Here is a 19,613-nt window from a genome sequence, read left to right as displayed (position 1 = left end):
GAGGCTCGCCTCTCTGCTGTGTCACCCGTGCCAGCGCTCAGCATGCCTGCTGCCTCCTCAGCACAGCCTGCTCCTGTGCTTTCCTCTACAGAGCCGCTGAGACGTAGCATGCGCTCCTCTCCTCCTCACTCGTTGCGGGGAGCCTAAGCCCACGCGGCACTGAACTTCATCGCCGGGCAAGGGACTCCCAGCCTCGGGTCGCTGTGAACCATCCCGGCTCGCCCTGCTGCCGAGCCCCGTGATGGAGGAGGCTGACCTGCTTTGGGAGCTGCTCAGGCCATCTCAGTAAATGCTGCTCTGGCTTTCGCTTTCCCGCCCGTCTTTTCTGTTGCCGTCATGTGTTATCCAGTTCTCGCCCTCCTCCCGATATCCGCATTGCAAATTCTTGTTGTTTGGGCATTTGATTGCGAGCGTCCAAGCGCGATGCAGCGCTTCATCACTGAAGGGTAAGAAACTGCAATGCGTTTTACTTGTCAAAACATTTTCACATGCTGTTTCCGTTTTTCTTTGAAATACTTTTTTATAATCCCTAGATTAGTTAAATTCCATCTCTCAAGCACTTTTACATATCGTGATCTTTTGTCAGCTGTGTCATTCTGCAGAAGATGGTAATTATTTTATCTCTGCACTTCTTCTCATGGTTAGGTAGTAAGGCAATGTTCACACATGATTCTATCCATGTTACTTTTTATTTAACTCCCATCGGGTTATTTCATGCGGGTATCGTTGTGCAGTTGACACAACCAAGACGCTCACAGGCCTGGCACGCTGTCAGAAGTACAATGTATAAATACATTTTCCATATTATTCTGTCGCTCGCGCAGCAGAAGATCTGAAACACGAACCTTTGTATTTTACCAGTGTCAGTCAGTATCCCCTTAAAACGTTCCCAGCACCAATTCTCATAGGGTATTTTATTATTTTTTACTGTGAGCATAACTCTTTTCATATAAAAAGGCAAAGCGAGTAACGACAGTATACCATGCTCTCCTGTTACAATACATCTGGAGGGAGAAACCGCATTGATTAGCTGTCCTAAATAAGTATGGTGGGAGACCTAGTAAGATGCATCCTGAACTGCAATCAGAGTGGAATAAAAGGGGCTGGAACGACAGGAGTGTAACATGGCAAATTAAGCGGCTCATAGGGAGAGGATGTGGTCCGTCGGCTGCGCTGCCGACTTTGGTGCTAGAAACCAGGGTTCGAGCCTCGAAGTCGCGTCCACATCCTGTGATTCTGGGCAAATCACTTAATCTCCCCGTGCCTGAATCTGTAATGTAAATACGGTGCACATGTAAAGCGCTCCAATACCTTATGGTCGAGTTCGCGTTATATAAATATACAACAACACCTATTAAAAAAAAAAAAAAAAAAACAGCATTTGCAATGCAGTAGGTCTCGCAGGCCAGCTTGAGCTATTGACATTGCAAATAACAATGCCTTTTATTTATGTTTTCGTTTTGATAACCTAAATAAAAGGCATTGTCATTTACGATGCCAATAGCTTATACTTGCGTAACTGCGAGACCTATTTGTAGCGTCGCGCTACCAAAGAAACCACAGACACGGCGAGATGCTATTACGGAGCTTTATTCTTGTCACCTTGCACCACCACTGTCCCTATCCTAACTGCCCTTTCTCCCCGTGACTCCTCCCCTTCCTCTGACCTCTTGGATCCGCCCTCCTTAACCACTAGACTGCTGGCTATCTTACATCTCCCCTTTTCTTCATAAAATAACAGAGCAACAGTGCTCTAGTCCATCTCTTCGATGAGTCTCCGGGGTGGCCGGATCTCCCGACGTGGCCGCAGTGACGGGGTCCCGGTGGACGCACTCGCCACTGGCTCACTTTGCTGACCTTGGTCCCCAGCAGTGATAAGGTCATGTTCTTCACCTGCCAGTGAGAGAGTCATGTCTTTCCCTGATCCGTTTGTGTCCTGCAGACACTTCTTGAAATGGGAATCATTTCTTGTTATTCTGCGGTGCTCAGATTCTGCGGTCAACATGGTGCCCTTCTGGCGGGTAACCACCAGTGGTTCATCACGGAACCGGGAGTCAGTTTTCTTCCGCTGTTCTTGTTTGACGAGAACAAGATCCCCTTCATGCAAAGACGGAGACCTCGCCCTTCGTTTTGCATCAGCATACGATTTCATTTTGTCTTTATGGTGCTTGTCCGTCGCTACTATTTCCTGATGGAGGAGGCCTGGTGATACAGCTTGCAAAGCGCCTTCCCATGTTGGGATGCGGTTCCTCATTGGGCGCCCTAGCATGAGGGTGGCAGGGCATTGTCCAGTAGTCGAGTGTGGTGTTGTCCTGTATGCTCTGAGAACTTCCGTCAGAGCGACCTGGAGTTCTTTCTTCTCGGCGGATGCCTGCTGAAATGTCCTTTTAATCGTGGCCATGAACCTCTCAACAGTGCCATTTGCTTGGGGCCAGAGCGGCGTGACTTTCCGATGTTTGAAGTCCATGTGCTTTGCAAAAGCGCTGAATTCCTGTCCATTGAACGGGGGCCCATTGTCTGTTTTGACCTCTCTGGGGACACCCCATGTTGCAAATACATCGTCTAGTACTTTTAGAGTACAAGAGGCGCTGGTAGATGAAATCATTTGAGCTATGGGAAAACGCGAGTATTCATCAATTATGACGATCACATATTGGCCAGACTGCAGTGGCCCATAGAAGTCCATGGCGATCTCTTGCCATACTCCGCTGGGTAAGGTGGTCATTTGCAGCGGTGCCGGTGGATTGCATTGGCTGGTTAGCTGACAGAGATGACAGTCTTTTAGCGTGGATTCTACCATCTGATCCAGGAAAGGGAACCAGACACGTTCCCTTAAGGCTCTCTTCGTGGACACCACCCCTCTATGTCCTTCATGAGCCAAGTCGATGACTCCCTGTCGCAGCTGCCTGGGGATGACGAGTCGGTGACTTCTTAGAATGATTCCTTCCGTGGTGACTGAGAGTTCCTCACATACATGCCGGAATGCCTGTATCTCCTTCCGGATGGTCGCATCGGCGTCTTCCTCTGGTGTCATGTGTCTCCATTTATTCATGCGGATCCGGTGTACCACTGATTGCAGAATGTCGTCCTGAGCAGTGGCCTCCCGAATGGCTTCCATGGGGATGGCCGGTGGCAGTGCTCGATCAGTCACGAAGTGAATATATTCCTCGGCAATCGATGGACTCGATTCCACAGATGGTTGAGGGTGACGAGACATATAGTCAGCCGGGTTCTCCGCCTTCCCTGGTTTATGAATAATTGTGAACGTGTACTCCTGAAGCCGGAGACCCCATCTCTCAATTCTCGGCGGCATCTTGGACTTGGGGTTGCCGTATATGGTGAGAAGCGCCTGATGATCCGTAATCAGGGTGAAGTGCTTGCCATAAATGAAAACGTGGAAATGTTCGCACGCCCACACTACAGCAAGACTTTCCTTCTCCGGCTGTGAGTACTTCTTCTCAGGATCCGACAGGCTGCGGCTGGCATATGCAACGATCCTCCTCTGGTCAGCGTCGTCATCATATTGGGCCAGAATGGCACCCAAGCCAACAGGGCTGGCATCGACAGTGATTTCTGTTTTCCGTCGTGGATTGAAATAGGACAGGCTGTCGGCCGACTCCACCGCCTGTTTTATCTCCTTGAACGCCCTCTCACACTCAGGTGTCCAGTCAAACGGCTGACCGAGCTTGGTCAGGACTCGAAGTGGGTGACTGATGGTCGCGTAGTCCCGGATGTAGCGGGCACAATAGCTGGCCATTCCTAGAAAGGAACGCAAATCATTGACGTCCTGCGGGCTGTTGGTGTTATTCAATGTCGCAATCTTATCCGGGTCAGGCTTCATGCCCTCATCAGAGAAGATATGACCGAAGAACTTCAGGGTGGCCTTGTGAAATTCACACTTCTCTTTGTTCAGCGTCAGATTTGCGCCCAGCAGGGCATGGCAAACACGATCAAGAGCGATGTCATGCTCAGTCACGTCCGTTCCATAGACCAGGATGTCATCACTGTAGTTCAGCGTGTTCGGAATGTGGTGGATGACTTGGCGGATAGCTTCCTGAAAAATCTCCGCAGCGGACGAGACACCAAAGCTCAGCCGTTTGTACCGGAACAGCCCTAGGTGCGTGGCGAATGTGGTGATGTAGCGAGACTTGACATTCAGTTCCAACTGGTGATAACCTTTATTCAGGTCCAGCTTTGAAAACACCCTTGCGCCATTTAGAGCAGCGATCATATCGCTCAGGTGAGGTCCGGGGTGTCGTTCACGTTCAATTGCGGTATTTGGCAATCGCATGTCGACGCACAGTCTCACTTTGTTGGGGGTCCCTTTTTTCGGCACGATGACCACTGGGGATACCCATGGCGTCGGTCCCTCAGTGCGCTCGATGATGTCTGCTGCGAGCAGGTCCTGAAGTTCCTCTTCAACCGCCTGTTGTAGATGATAGGGAACCCGTCGTGGGTGCTGCGCAACAGGCTTGACTTGTTCATTGATGTGCAGCCGAACCTGGCAACCTCTCAGCTTGCCCAGACCCTGAAAGAGTGCAGGAAACTTGGTGACATAGTCCTGTGTGTTGTTGATGTTGAAAAGAATCTCCACCAAACGAAGTCGTTCGGCCGTGGGGAGGCTGAGGAGGCAGTCGGCCTCAGGCCCTTCGATGACGTGTATGACCGCCTGTATGGTAATGGTGCCGTGCGTGAGTGTTGTGTGAAATTTGCCCAGGCAAGGAAGTGGTTTGTCAGACATCCACGTGAACACGCGGACCGGTGCAAACGTCAGTGGAGGCTTCGGGACCATTTTGTCGTGCTCTGTAACTGGAATGTAGTTCAGTGACGCACCGCTATCCATGACAAATTTAGTGTTGTGATTCCCCACCTTGATGTCTAGTCGCGGATATTTCTTCAGCTGATCGGGATCTGCAATCATGTTCAGATACTCCACTGTGTATGCGGAGTCTCGGGAGGATGATGAGGAGCTCGAGTCCCGGGACGGAGATCGTCGATCCCAACACGACCGGCGTGATTCCCGGCTGGAGTGAGATGAGCCGGGGGACCGCACAGTTTCTCCTTGAACAGCCCGTATGTGATGTTTTCGGGTGCCTGATCGGGACGACCTCGTCTGCTCGCTTCGCTTGTTTCGGTGATAGTCCCCACACATTGCCTCAAAGTGATTTGACCGCCCACATTTCCTGCACCGCTGACCCATGGCCGGACAGGTGCCCACATGAGGATAGTCACGTCCACACCGGTAACACCGCTTATTCCTTTCAGTCTTCCTGTCTCTTCGCCGGGCGTCCCGTCTTCCATACTCCGGACGCCGTTGGTGAGACGATGTGCTGGACCTCCAGTTATTCTCGGGGGAGTATTTCCTTCTGTCACTCGGGCGTGCCTGAACACAATGCGCTTGCTCATGGCTGACAACGTGACCTGTTTCAATGGTGGCAGCGTGTTCCTCCGCCTGATCGTAGATGCGAGTCATCTCTTCAATCTCTTCTAGATCATGAGGCTTCCTCAATAGCCGTCGCCGAAGTGTCTGAGTGGCAACCTGTAATAATTTGCGATTTGATGGCCGCCTCCGGCGAGAACCTTTCGAACTCGCAGTATCTCGACAGCCGTCGCAGTCTCATGATGAACGCACACATCGCCTCCTCCTTTCCTTGGCGTGCTTGATGGAATGCATGGCGCTCGTAATCGACATTTCTTTTGTGAAGGAATTTTTTGTTCAGTGCGTTCCGCACATCGTCATATGTCCCTGTTTCAGCCGACGGGAGGTCCTTTATTATTCTGCTTATTTCTCGGCCTGCGAGATTGCGAAGGGCAATGAGCTTCTCTTCGTCTTCCGTCACCTTGGATCCCTCAATGTAGTCCTCGAAATCCTCTAACCACTCCTGCCACTTGGGGCCCATGCTCCCTCCTGTGGTCACAGTCAGGTATTCCGGGGCTCGCAGGTGCGATCCTCCCACAGCCAGGGGCTTCCGTCGTGGTGATGTTGCCATTTCCTCGACGTCTTTCTCCTACCTCCTTGATGAATCTCGTTTTGTGCTGTGTTCTCGCCAATGCTTGTTTGTTTATTCGTGCCAACGCTTCTTTATTTCGTTTTTATCAGTGTTCGTTCGTTTGCATTTACCAGTGTTTACTTGCTCTTGTCAATGCTTGTTTGCATTTACCAGTGCTTACTTGCTCTTGTCAATGCTTGTTTGCCTTTCCTTTGCCAATGCTTGTTTTGGACCTTTTGCACCAATGCTTGTTTATTTGGTCTTGCCAGTGCTTGCTTCTACTGTGGCGTGCCTGACTTTAAAATGGCCGCTCCCACACGTCTTAGGGGTCTGTCTCGAGAGCCTGCCTGACTCCAAGATGGCCGCCGTCCCTGCACGCACGAGGCTTCCTCTCAATGCCCACAATCAGTCCTCTTCATTCCGGACTCACCAGCGGTCATCCTTGGCTGGTGGCACACCTCCAGTCCTGCTCAGCATTCACTGCTACCACTCAGGTGAGATCGGGGTGGGCTCCCGCCTCTTCCTGTCGTTTCCCGCGATCTTCTTCACACTGGCATGCCGAAACTCACGCATCAAGCGTGAGGTTTGCCGGTATCGAGCTTTCTCAGCTCACACTGTAACGCGCTCGCTGCTAATCTCCCAGGGACAGCGTCTCAGGTGCTGGGGCACTCTTCCCACAGCTTGGGTGCACGACGGGTTCGGGGTAGGCTCCCGACTTTTGCGCTCACAGCGCCTGCCCAATTACACGCGTCCCGCGTGCAGCGCGCTCCAGCTCAATCGGCTCCACTCGCCTCACACAGTCTTGTGGTCAGTGGGGTTGGGGGATCCCACCCTCGTCGCCAGCTGTAGCGTCGCGCTACCAAAGAAACCACAGACACGGCGAGATGCTATTACGGAGCTTTATTCTTGTCACCTTGCACCACCACTGTCCCTATCCTAACTGCCCTTTCTCCCCGTGACTCCTCCCCTTCCTCTGACCTCTTGGATCCGCCCTCCTTAACCACTAGACTGCTGGCTATCTTACACTATTGTATTGCAAATGCATTTTTTTTCTTTTTAGCAATCTGATTCGGTAACGGGGAACACGGGCGTTCTCTTCCAGGATAACCCTGACTGTAGATAAACAAGGAACAGCGTCAGACCAGAGACTGGTAGGATGGAAAAAGACCGTGCAGATAAGGGTGTGGGAGGGACGGAGACAGTTCAGATAAGGGAAGGACAGCCCAGCCAGTCGAGAGAGACAACCCAGGCTAGATGAAGGATGGATTGGATGGAGAAAGACAGTTCTGACCAGGGGTTCTTATGGACTAGTCTCATTTGCTACTGAAGTGGGATGTAAACTTAGACCCGAGCAGTGCAGACATTCTACGCCTCCCAGTTAGTGGCAGCCATTGTGAGCCGTGTCAGGTGTTGCACCCTTTAAATATTTATGTGAAGCTACTGGGGCCCCCTAAAACCTCCCCCCCCCCCCCCCTCTGATGGCTAAAGAAATGGATCCTTTTCAGTGTGCCTTGACATGTTGAAGGCGGTTTAGTACTTTATTTTTTAAACCCTTCTGTGAATTTTCTCAAAGTCGTTAATGTAATGTGTACAGAGTAAATGCAAAGCTTGAAGGAAAATTGACAGCATGTAGCATCAGGACTGCAGCAGTACAGCAGAACAAACTATCTCCGCACACTCCCAATATTTGATATAGTCAAGGCAGTTAAGGGATGCCCCTGGTATACAAAGACACACACAGCCCCGCCCAAAACCGGACACTGTACTTTAAATGTCACACTTATTAGTAAACTATGAAGCAGAACTAATACTTCATTCGTCTCACTCGTGTCCGCTTTTAACGTATTGTGTGACTTATTGCTTCCTATGGTTGTCTTATTGCTAGAAGGCACCCATTATTAGTATGATGGGAAGAGCTCTGCCATTCATTTGGGGTTTTGAAAAATAATGTGAACTGTAATAAAAAATCATTATAATTTGCTTGCGACTAGGTTTCTAGCCACTACACATTTCGATTCTTCATTAGCCTTTGCTGTTCTTCCACGTTTGTGCTTTCAATGACATTTCCAACAAAGCTGCATACTCCCTCCTTTTGATCTCTAAACCGATTAAATAATGCCTGGCACTTTACTGACTCAAAGGAATACTCTACTTGTCATCTCCTGTCAGTGTGAAGCCGTTACCTGCTCCACTACCTCGGTTTGTTGTTGAACCTTCCCCACCCTCATTCATTCCATATCATCAACTTCCTGGTCCTTGTTCCTCACTCTTGCCACATGAATGACACAGTATCAGAGTTCGACAAAGAACAAGTTCGCACTCACCCACCTTCCCTTCCAATGTCTCCATTTCCAACAATAAATGCAAAGTACACACAAGCAGTCTTGCAGAGTGTGCTTTATTTGGAAATGTATCTTTGATTTATTTTCCAGAAATGTACAAAAGTGTGATATTTTGGGATTCTGTCTTATCGTTCTGTTTTTGGAGAGTTAACACAAACATTCTTTCTTCTTCTGCAGAGGATACTTATGAGCGCAGGATCCTTGTGGACAATGAAGAGGCTACACTGGTGGTGTATGATATCTGGGAGTCGGTAAGTTGCACTCCTGGATTTTTCCTGAAATACTGGATCTCAATGAGTCCAGGGAGGGCTATAAGGGTACTCGTCCAGTCGAGTTAAAAGAGGAAGCGAAGGGCAGCGAATGTTTCTGCCATCCAGAAGGGTCTTTTGGTTGATTGTCTCTGTCCCTCACCCAAGATCCTCAATATCACAGCTTAAATTACTCCACTCTGTTTGTGGAAATTCAATTCACCAGGATACAGTGCAGTTATTCATAAAGCTCAATGAGGTGTACAGTACTACTCTAAGGACATAGTTAACCCAAATTTGTATGAGCCGTATAACATTTGCCCTACCAATTCTCATGGATATGGGTAATTATTCTACCGCTTCCCACATATACGTGCAAGTACCTATCAATTTCCAGAGTTTTATCAAAATATCCACTATTCCTTCAAAAATTCACACTAGATCAAATCCTTACAATAAGTACAATAACTGCACAATCTGAGACTTTTTTCTTCCCTCTGCATCTCCTACGTATTGGTGACCTGGCTCATGTGTTCCCTTCAATGGTTACTCCAGACCTAATAGCACCTACTAATCGTCACCATATTTTCTTCCCCTTCCCACTGCTTCCCCAGTTAGCATGCCCATCCATTATGACCTCTCACCTTTATTATTCCCCTCCGATTCCTTCTTTGATTACTGTGCCAATCGTACTAGGCAGCCTTCTCCTGATGCAGGCCTATCTAACAAGATCCCTACCCTACTTATCCAGTCCTACGTACTAACATATCCAGCTGCACCATCGACTGGACTGTCCCTTTCCTTGCTGCCCAGGTAAGTCTGCCCTCTCCCCCATTTAGTAACCTGTCCTTCGTTGTTGCTTCACCCCTCCCGCCCTCCCTTGTTGCTTCACCCCTCCCGTCCTTCGTTGTTGCTTCACCCCTCCCGCCCTCCCATCCTTCGTTGTTGCTTCACCCCTCCCGCCCTCCCGTCCTTCGTTGTTGCTTCACCCCTCCCGTCCTTCGTTGTTGCTTCACCCCTCCCACCCTCCCGTCCTTCGTTGCTGCTTCACCCCTCCCACCCTCCCGTCCTTCGTTGCTGCTTCACCCCTCCCACCCTCCCGTCCTTCGTTGCTGCTTCACCCCTCCCACCCTCCCGTCCTTCGTTGCTGCTTCACCCCTCCCACCCTCCCGTCCTTCGTTGCTGCTTCACCCGTACCACCCTCCCGTCCTTCGTTGCTGCTTCACCCCTCCCACCCTCCCGTCCTTCGTTGCTGCTTCACCCCTCCCACCCTCCCGTCCTTCGTTGCTGCTTCACCCCTCCCACCCTCCCGTCCTTCGTTGTCGCTTCACCCCTCCCACCCACCCACCCTCCTGTCCTTTGTTGTCGCTTCACCCCACCCACCCTCCCGTCCTTTGTTGTCGCTTCACCCCACCCACCCTCCCGTCCTTTGTTGTCGCTTCACCCCACCCACCCACCCTCCCGTCCTTTGTTGTCGCTTCACCCCACCCACCCACCCTCCCGTCCTTTATTGTCGCTTCACCCCACCCACCCACCCTCCCGTCCTTTGTTGTCGTTTCACCCCACCCACCCACCCTCCCGTCCTTTGTTGTCGCTTCACCCCACCCACCCACCCTCCCGTCCTTTGTTGTCGCTTCACCCCACCCACCCACCCTCCCGTCCTTTGTTGTCGCTTGACGATACCCACCCACCCTTCCGTCCTTCGTTGTGGCTTCAGGTTTGAGTGAGGCAGAATGCAGCAATCTAAGCTACTGGGGGGAATATTTGAGAACGTGGGCATAATGCCTGGGCCCTGGGCCCGGCCAGGCGCGGACGGGTGCAGATGGGCTTGCCATTGGCGTGCAAGGCAAGCCCGCTGCGCTCCTGCGCTGCGGCCGGCATTTATACCTGCTGGTTGCCTAGGCCCCTCCTGGAGGTCACGTGATCGGGACCCTGGAGAAGGCAGGAAGTTGCTGAGGCGCTCTAGTAGTCAGAGCGACCTCAGTGAGATTGCGCTAGGCGGTGGTGAGTTTTAAAAATACAGTATAATGAGTGACAATTCTAAAAACAGTTCCTCAATTTTTAAAAAACAGCAGTTTTCAATTTCAACACGCGACTTAAGCGCAGTGATGGGGTGGCGGCCTCAGGTCTCGAGAGGTCCTTTGTTGTTGCTTCTCCCGTCCTTCGTTGTTGCTTCTCCCGTCCTTCGTTGTTGCTTCTTCCGTCCTTCGTTGTTGCTTCTTCCGTCCTTCGTTGTTGCTTCTTCCGTCCTTCGTTGTTGCTTCTTCCGTCCTTCGTTGTTGCTTCTTCCGTCCTTCGTTGTTGCTTCTCCCGTCCTTCGTTGTTGCTTCTTCCGTCCCACCCTCCCGTCCTTCGTTGCTTGCCCCTCCCGTTCTTCATTGTTGCTTGCCCCCTCCCGTCCTTAGTTGTTGCTTCTCCCGTCCTTCGTTGTTGCTTCTCCCCTCCCACCCTCCCGTCCTTCGTTGCTTGCCCCTCCCGTTCTTCATTGTTGCTTGCCCCTCCCACCCTCCCGTTCTTCATTGTTGCTTGCCCCTCCCTCCCACCCTCCTGTCCTTCGCTGTTGCTTGCCTATCTGTAGTGGGATAAGAGATGACACCGGACCACAGGGTGCAATGCACAGGTGTTTTATTTAGGTCCACACTCCAATCGGGTAAGAAACAGTGCAAACAGGAGCTCTGGTATGTCCTCGGGGAGATGTTCTTTCACTTCCTTGGGGGGAGATTGCCCTCTGTTTCCTCGGGGACGTCTGGTCGCGCAGCAACCCTCCGATTAGGCGTGTGGAGAAAGGAAAATTAAGAAAGAAAAAACGCCTTACTTTCAGGCTCTTGTAGGGCTATGAGGGAGGGGAAAAGTGAGGGAGCACCATTGGGGCCAGACTGTGAGGATAGAGGGAAAACCAGCACCGGGTTCGGGAATGTCCCGCAAGGTATATTGCGGGGCCCGCCCCTTTCACTGTCCGCCCAGCGGGAAGTTCGCCACCCTTCGCCCTGACCCACGGAGTCGCTCACGCACCTGTTAAAGCCACGAACCTCCGTGGCTGGGCGCTGAACAGGGAATGCCTCCCGGCTCCTCGGTCTTTGGTCCACCGTCAGGGTTCGAGTCTGCTGCAGTCGTCCGTCCTCTTTCGTGTTCGGGGCCTCCTCCGCTTCTCTTCCTCTCGCTTCTTTCCTCGCTCGCCTTCTCTTCTGGGAGAGGACTCCACCCCGTCAGGGCGGGCGAATCCTCGCTTGCCGCCTGTCCGTGGGCGGAGCTTTCCGGAAGGATGGTGGTATCGTAGTTAAAGGGCCAGAGCCCAGGGAGGTCAGCTGCTTCAGGATCGCTACCTCCGGCGATCTCCGTCTCCGTGGGCTGCAAATGAGGAGGTGCGTTCAGCGGGTGAATCTGTAGAGGGGTCCAAGACGCCGGGGAGGGGCAAACCCTGACACTCCCCTCCCTATGAGTAGTCCCGTTCGGGGACGTATGGGACCCGGGAGAGGAAGTCTACGTTGGAGTTGTCAGCCCTTTTTCTATGACAGACGTCAAAAGCGAATTGTTGGAGGTAGAGGAACCAGCGCATTATGCGCGGGTTGTTGGATTTGTTTCTGCTCATCCAGACTAAAGGAGCATGGTCCGTGTATAGATGAAACCTTCTGCCATCCAAATAGTATCACAGTTTTTCTACGGCCCATTTTACTGCTAAGCATTCCTTCTCGATAACCGGATAGTTCCGTTCTCGGGGTAGCAGCATCCGACTAATGAAAAGGATAGGCCTTTCCGTTCCGTCGGGGGTTATCTGAGATAGAACGGCCCCTATGCCATTCTCAGAGGCGTCGGTCTGCAGGACGAATGGCAAGTCAAAGTTGGGGGAGACCAATACAGGCCTGCTAGTGATCGCTTTTTTCAATTTGCTTATGGTGTCTAGAACCTGTGGGGAAGGATGTAGCAACGTTTTGTCAAGTATGGATTTTTTTAAGAGTTCAGTCAAAGGTGTTGCTATGTTGGCATATTGTGGTATAAAGCGTCTATAGTACCCAAGGAGACCCAAAAAGGCACGGACGTCTTTCTTTGTGGTAGGGACAGGGGTTTCAGTAATGGCCTTGATCTTCTCTCTTTGGGGTTCTATACACCCATTTCCTAGGAGGTACCCTAGATATTTTACCCGGTGGAAACCCACGAAAGACTTTCCGGCATTGATGTGAAGGCCTGCTTGGTATAACTCCTGCACCACCAGACGACAGTGTTCAAGGTGTTCTTCCCATGTGGGGCTGAAAATTACTATGTCGTCGAGATAGGCATAGGAGTACGCCTGATGGGACAGCAAGACCTTATTAATCAGTCGTTGAAAGGTAGCGGGGGTGCCATGTAGGCCAAAAGGTAACACAGTGAACTCAAACAGACCATCAGGGGTGGAGAAAGCGGTCTTTTCCTGATCAGCGCTTTGTAGGGGCACTTGCCAGTATCCCTTGGTCAGATCTAGGGTGGTGATATACCGGGCGTTTCCTAGTTTTTCTATTAATTCATCGACCCTGGGCAAGGGATACGCGTCCAATTTAGAGATGGCATTCACCCTCCTGAAGTCAATACAAAAGCGGATAGAACCATCAGGTTTGGGAACTAGGACAATGGGAGAAGACCATTCACTCCGTGACGGTCTAATCACCCCCATTTGTAACATTTTCTTTATTTCCGTGGAGACGGCCGCCCGCCGGGCTGCCCGGATTCTATAGGGCTTTTGATTCACTACCTCACCCGGCTTGGTGTTTATGTGATGTTCCACGAGATTGGTTCTTCCCGGGTTGTCTGAAAAAAGATTCCGATAAGGAAAAAAGATGTCTAATAGTTCTCGGAGTTTTCTAGTGGGTAGACTCTGGTTTACCACTAGCTTTTCTAGGGTACAGGGGTGTTTCTCCTCAGGGAAAGATAACTGAATGGTTTGTGGAGGAGGCCCTAACCATTTTTTCAAAAGGTTGATATGATAGGACTGGGTTTTCCGAGGTGTTATCCATAGACGGTAGGTGGTCCGTCCTATAGACCCTATCACTTTATAGGGTCCCTTCCACTCACTCTCTACCCTGGAGACAGAGGAAGGCAACAGAACCAGGGCCCAGTCGTTTACGTGCAAGGAACGCCATCTCTTTCCTTTATCGTACTGGTATTTTTGCTTCTCCTGACTTTTCTCTAGGTTTTGATGAGCCAGGTCTCGTAATTTCCCGATCCTAGACCGTAAATGCAGGGAGTAATCTAGGAGGTTCTGAGTGTTGTTGTCTTCCTTTTCCCAGGTCTCCTTCATCATCTCTAACAGAGTCCGAGGCTGTCTGCCATATAGTAGTTCAAAGGATGAACACCCCAAACTGCTCTGTCTCTGCCCTCGGATGACGAACAAGGCCAGGGGCAGGAGACGGTCCCAGTTCTTCCCTTCGCTCACCAGCATTTTCTTTAGTGTCAGTTTCAAGGAGCCATTCTATTTCTCTACCAGACCATCCGTCTGAGGGTGATAGACCGAGGTTCTAATGTGTCTGACACTCAGTAGTTTACACTCTTGACCCATTAACTTTGAAACAAAAGGAGTACCCTGGTCCGTCAGGATCTGTTGAGGAAAAGCAACCCGAGAGAAGTACTCCAGTAGTTTGTCAGCGATAACTGGGGTTGTAGGGGACCGGAGGGGAAAGGCCTCGGGGAAACGAGTGCAGTAATCCACTAGGACTAGAACGTATTGGTAGCCTTGGGAGGATCGGGGAAGATGACCTATAAGGTCCATGCCTACGCGTTCAAAGGACTGGCCAACGATGGGCAGGGGTTGTAGGGGAACCGGTGGTGGGTGATAGGGATTCTTCAACTGACAGACGGGGCACTCCTGGCAGTATTTTTTTTATCTGAGCATAAATGCCAGGCCAATAGAAGTGTCTTAGGATGTTCTCTGTTGTTTTCTGGGCTCCCACATGACCAGCTAGTAAGTGGGAGTGGGCAAAGAACATGACCTGTTCTCGGAATTCCCTGGGCACTAGGAGCTGTGGAGGGACTGTAGGGCTGGCGGTCCTGTACAATAGTCCGTTCCGAACCAAAAAGGTGGGATGTGTCGGGTTAAGGGCAGGCGGGCCGTTCCTGGCCTCTTGCAGGGCATGAGAGAGGGTAGCGTCATTTGTTTGAGCCCAGTGGAAGTTCTTGTCTATTTCCCAAGGCTCTTGTGCCAAAAAGGCAGGGGTGCCATCTGTTTTGGCTGAGGTACGCACTGTTTTCCAAAAAAGAGAGAGAAAGTCGGGATTGTCTGTGCCAAGTATAATGTCCTCCGGGAGATTAGCCATTAGACCTACAGTAACAAGTAATGGGGTTTCTTTCCCTTGACAGCGGATGGGTAGCCTGGCAGTAGGATAGAGGCGTACATCGCCATGAACGCACCGTATCGCTACCTGTCCCCCTGGGATCTTTTGTTTGGGTGTGACCAGCCAGCTTCTAATCATCGATTGCCGACAGCCGGAATCCAACAAGGCAGAAACAGAATAGTTGTTCACCATAACACTTACGTAGAAACAAGTCCCCATCTCAGCAGAGTACAGCAGATTGCGTGGTTCGTAGCTGATATCCATTTGTTCTTCGGTCTAACATCGGGGACAGACCCGGGCAATGTGGCCCCACTCACCACATTAAAAGCACGGAGGCTGTTGGGGAATGAGTGGCTCTGGCTTTGGGGCTCGGATTCTTTCTGGGTCCTTAATCGGTCTTGGAGGTTTTCTGGGTAAGGCGTTGGTTTTCATCCCCTTCTCTGGCTCCTAGGGGAGAGCACGTGGCTGGGCCCTCACAAATGATGTTGCCATCTCCACCGCCTTTTCGATGGTTAAGCCGGCATGCTGTTTCAGCCACCTTTGAGTAGCGTACGGGAGGGCCTCCAGGAACTGCTCCAGCACAATAGCATTCATGATGTCATCCTTTGTTTGGTCGTTGGGTTTTAACCATTTTTCTGCTGCCAGTTTTAGTTTAAAGTACAAAGTCTTTGGACTATTGCCGGGGGCCCCTTTCTCTCGACGGCACCTTAGGCGATACACCTCTGCGTCCATACCTAAATGATCGAGGATCACTGCTTTCAACTCCCCATAGGGGGTGACTCCTCCAGCGTTGGCCACCTGGTAGGCGGCATGAGCTTCTCCTGACAAGAGAGGCGCCAGAAAAAAAGGCCATTTCGACACCGGCCAGCCGGACGCTCGGGCTGCTCTCTCGAAATTCAACAGAAAAGCGTCTGGGTCCTCGCCCAAAAGATATTTCTGCAGGGACACCGTGGGGGCCGTGGCTGAGGGTCGGTTTATCCTCTGGCCAGCTCCAGAAGTTGGGGGCTCCTCTACAACATGCAACAGGGTATCCAGTTGCGCTTTCATCTGGTCCCGGAAGGTGTCCCTATCGGCCTGCGCGCTGGTGAGCTGGCGCTCTACCACCCATGCCAGCTTCTTCTGCCCCTCCACCAGGTGTTGGATCAGTGCCTCCATTCGTGGGTCTTACAGGTGGCTTATGCCCGCATTCTCCACCATATGTAGCGGGATAAGTGATGACACCGGACCACAGGGTGCAATGCACGGGTGTTTTATTTAGGTCCACACTCCAATCGGGTAAGAAACAGTGCAAGCAGGACCTCTGGTATGTCCTCGGGGAGATGTTCTTTCACGTCCTTGGGGGGAGATTGCCCTCTGTTTCCTCGGGGACGTCTGGTCGCGCAGCAACCCTCCGATTAGGCGTGTGGAGAAAGGAAAAATAAAGAAAGAAAACACCTTACTTTCAGGCTCTTGTAGGGCTATGAGGGAGGGGAAAAGTGAGGGAGCACCATTGGGGCCAGACAGTGAGGATAGAGGGAAAACCAGCACCGGGTTCGGGAATGTCCCGTAAGGTATATTGCGGGGCACGCCCCTTTCACTGTCCGCCCAGGGGGAAGTTCGCCACCCTTCGCCCTGACCCCCGGAGTCTCTCATGCACCTGTTAAAGCCACGAACCTCCGGGTCCGTGGCTGGGCGCTGAACAGGGAATGCCTCCCGGCTCCTCGGTCTTTGGTCCACCGTCAGGGTTCAAGTCTGCTGCAGTCGTCCGTCCTCTTTCGTGTTCGGGGCCTCCTCCGCTTCTCTTCCTCTCGCTTCTTTCCCCGCTCGCCTTCTCTTCTGGGAGAGGACTCCACCCTGTCAGGGCGGGCGAATCCTCGCTTGCCGCGTGTCCGTGGGCGGAGCTTTCCGGAAGGATGGTGGTATCGTAGTTAAAGGGCCAGAGCCCAGGGAGGTCAGCTGCTTCAGGATCGCTACCGGCGATATCCGTCTCCGTGGGCTGCAAATGAGAAGAGGAGCGTTCAGCGGGTGAATCTGTAGAGAGGTCCAAGACGCCGGGAAGGGGCGAACCCTGACACTATCCTTCGTTGTTGCTTGCCCCCTCCTGTCCCTTTGTTGCTTGCCCCCTCCTGTCCCTTTGTTGCTTGCCCCCTCCCGTCCCTTGTTGGTGCTTGCCCCCTCCCACACTCCTGTCCTTTGTCTGCCCCCTCCCGCTCTCCTGTCCTTTTGTTGTTGCTTGCCCCCTCCCGTCCTTTGTTGTTGCTTGCCCCCTCCCACCCTCCCGTCCTTTGTTGTTGCTTGCCCCCTCCCACCCTCCCGTCCTTTGTTGTTGCTTGCCCCCTCCCACCCTCCCGTCCTTTGTTGCTTGCCCCCTCCCACCCTCCCGTCCCTTGTTGTTGCTTGACCCCTCCCGTCCCTTGTTGTTGCTTGGCCCCTCCCGCCCCTTGTTGTTGCTTGGCCCCTCCCGCCCCTTGTTGTTGCTTGGCCCCTCCCGCCCCTTGTTGTTGCTTGGCCCCTCCCGCCCCTTGTTGTTGCTTGGCCCCTCCCGCCCCTTTTTGTTGCTTGGCCACTCCTGCCCCTCGTTGTTGCTTGCATTCCCTCCCATCCTTTGTTGTGTGCCCCCTCCCTTCCCTTGTTGGTGCTTACCTGCTCTCCTATCCTTTGTTGCTTTCCCCCTCCTGCTCTCCCATCCTTTGTTGTTGCTTGCCCCCTCCTGTCCTTTATTGTTGCTTGCATTCTCTCACCCCCTCCCGTCCTTTGTTGTTGGTTGCCCCCTTCCACCCTCCCGTCCTTTGTTGTTGGTTGCCCCCTCCCACCCTCCCGTCCTTTGTTGTTGGTTGCCCCCTCCCACCCTCCCCTCCTTTGTTGTTGGTTGCCCCCTCCCACCCTCCCGTCCTTTGTTGTTGGTTGCCCACTCCCACCCTCCCTTCCTTTGTTGTTGGTTGCCCCCTCCCACCCTTAGTTGTTGATTGCCCCCTCCCACCCTCCCGTCCTTTGTTGTTGATTGCCCCCTCCCACCCTCCCGTCCTTTGTTGTTGGTTGCCCCCTCCCACCCTCCCACCCTCCCGTCCTTTGTTGTTGGTTGCCCCCTCCCACCCTCCCGTCCTTTGTTGTTGGTTGCCCCCTCCCACCCTCCCGTCCTTTGTTGTTGATTGCCCCCTCCCGTCCTTTGTTGGTGCTTGTCCCATCCCTCTCTCCTGTCCTTTGTTTTTTGCCCCACCCGTCCGTTGTTGGTGCTTACCACCTCCCGCTCTCCCATCCTTTGTTGTTGCTTGCCCCCTCCCATCCTTCGTTGTTGCTTGCATTCCTGCACACCCTCCCATCCTTCGCCGTTGCTTGCCCCCTCCCACCCTCCCGTTCTTCGCCGTTGCTTGCCCCCTCCCACCCTCCTGTTCTTCGCCGTTGCTTGCCCCCTCCCACCCTCCCGTTCTTCGCCGTTGCTTGCCCCCTCCCACCCTCCCGTTCTTCGCCGTTGCTTGCCCCCTCCCACCCTCCCGTTCTTCGCCGTTGCTTGACCCCTCCCACCCTCCCGTCCTTCCTTGCTGCTTGACCCCTCCCGCCCTCCCGTCCTTTGTTGTTGCTTGCCCCCTCCCGCTCTCCCGTCCTTTGTTGCGCTTGCCCGCTCCCGCCCCTTGTTGTTGCTTGGCCCCTCCTGCCCCTCATTGTTGCTTGCATTCCCTCCCACCCTCCCGTCCATTGATGAGTGCCCCCTCCCTTCCCTTGTTGTTGCTTGGCCCCTCCTGCCCCTCGTTGTTGCTTGCATTCCCTCCCACCCTCCCGTCCTTTGTTGTGTGCCCCCTCCCTTCCCTTGTTGGTGCTTGGCCCCTCCTGCCCCTCGTTGTTGCTTGCATTCCCTCCCACCCTTTCCGTCCTTTGTTGTGTGCCCCCTCCCTTCCCTTGTTGGTGCTTACCCCCTCCCGCTCTCCTGTCCTTTGTTGCTTGCCCCCTCCCGCTCTCCCATCCTTTGTTGTTGCTTGCCCCCTCCCGTCCTTCGTTGTTGCTTGCATTCTCTCACCCCCTAATGTCCTTTGTTGTTGATTGCCCCCTCCCACCATCCCGTCCTTTGTTGTTGATTGCCCCATCCCACCCTCCCGTCCTTTGTTGTTGATTGCCCCCTCCCATCCTTTGTTGTTGATTGCCCCCTCCCACCCTCCCGTCCTTTGTTGATTGCCCCCTCCCACCCTCCCGTCCTTTGTTGATTGCCCCCTCCCACCCTCACGTCCTTTGTTGTTGATTGCCCCCTCCCGTCCTTTGTTGTTGATTGCCCCCTCCCACCCTCCCGTCCTTTGTTGTTGATTGCCCCCTCCCACCCTCCCGTCCTTTGTTGTTGATTGCCCCCTCCCACCCTCCCGTCCTTTGTTGTTGATTGCCCCCTGCCACCCTCCCGTCCTTTGTTGTTGATTGCCCCCTGCCACCCTCCCGTCCTTTGTTGTTGATTGCCCCCTGCCACCCTCCCGTCCTTTGTTGTTGATTGCCCCCTCCCGTCCTTTGTTGTTGATTGCCCCCTCCCACCCTCCCGTCCTTTGTTGTTGATTGCCCCCTCCCACCCTCCCATCCTTTGTTGTTGATTGCCCCCTCCCACCCTCCCGTCCTTTGTTGTTGATTGCCCCCTCCCGTCCTTTGTTGGTGCTTGTCCCATCCCTCTCTCCTGTCCTTTGTTTTTTGCCCCACCCGTCCGTTGTTGGTGCTTACCACCTCCCGCTCTCCCATCCTTTGTTGTTATTTGCCCCTCCCATCCTTCGTTGTTGCTTGCATTCC

General features: G+C 52.8%; 1 protein-coding gene across 1 annotated transcript in view; it reads left to right on the top strand.

The window, feature by feature from the left end:
• The window catches only part of LOC146871052 (GTP-binding protein REM 2-like), a 351,770-nt gene that overhangs the window by 199,611 nt on the left and 132,546 nt on the right, over positions 1 to 19,613 (top strand). Inside the window, exon 2 of the mRNA XM_085649897.1 lies at positions 8,510 to 8,583. Within this exon, the coding sequence (XP_085506023.1) occupies positions 8,510 to 8,583 (74 nt within the window). The remainder of the gene's footprint in view (positions 1 to 8,509; positions 8,584 to 19,613) is intronic.

The sequence above is a fragment of the Triturus cristatus genome, chromosome 1_1 (genome assembly GCF_964204655.1).
Source record: "Triturus cristatus chromosome 1_1, aTriCri1.1, whole genome shotgun sequence".
Lineage (NCBI taxonomy): Eukaryota > Metazoa > Chordata > Amphibia > Caudata > Salamandridae > Triturus > Triturus cristatus.
Note: the sequence above shows the minus strand (reverse complement) of the source record. Positions and strands in the feature narration are given on the sequence as shown.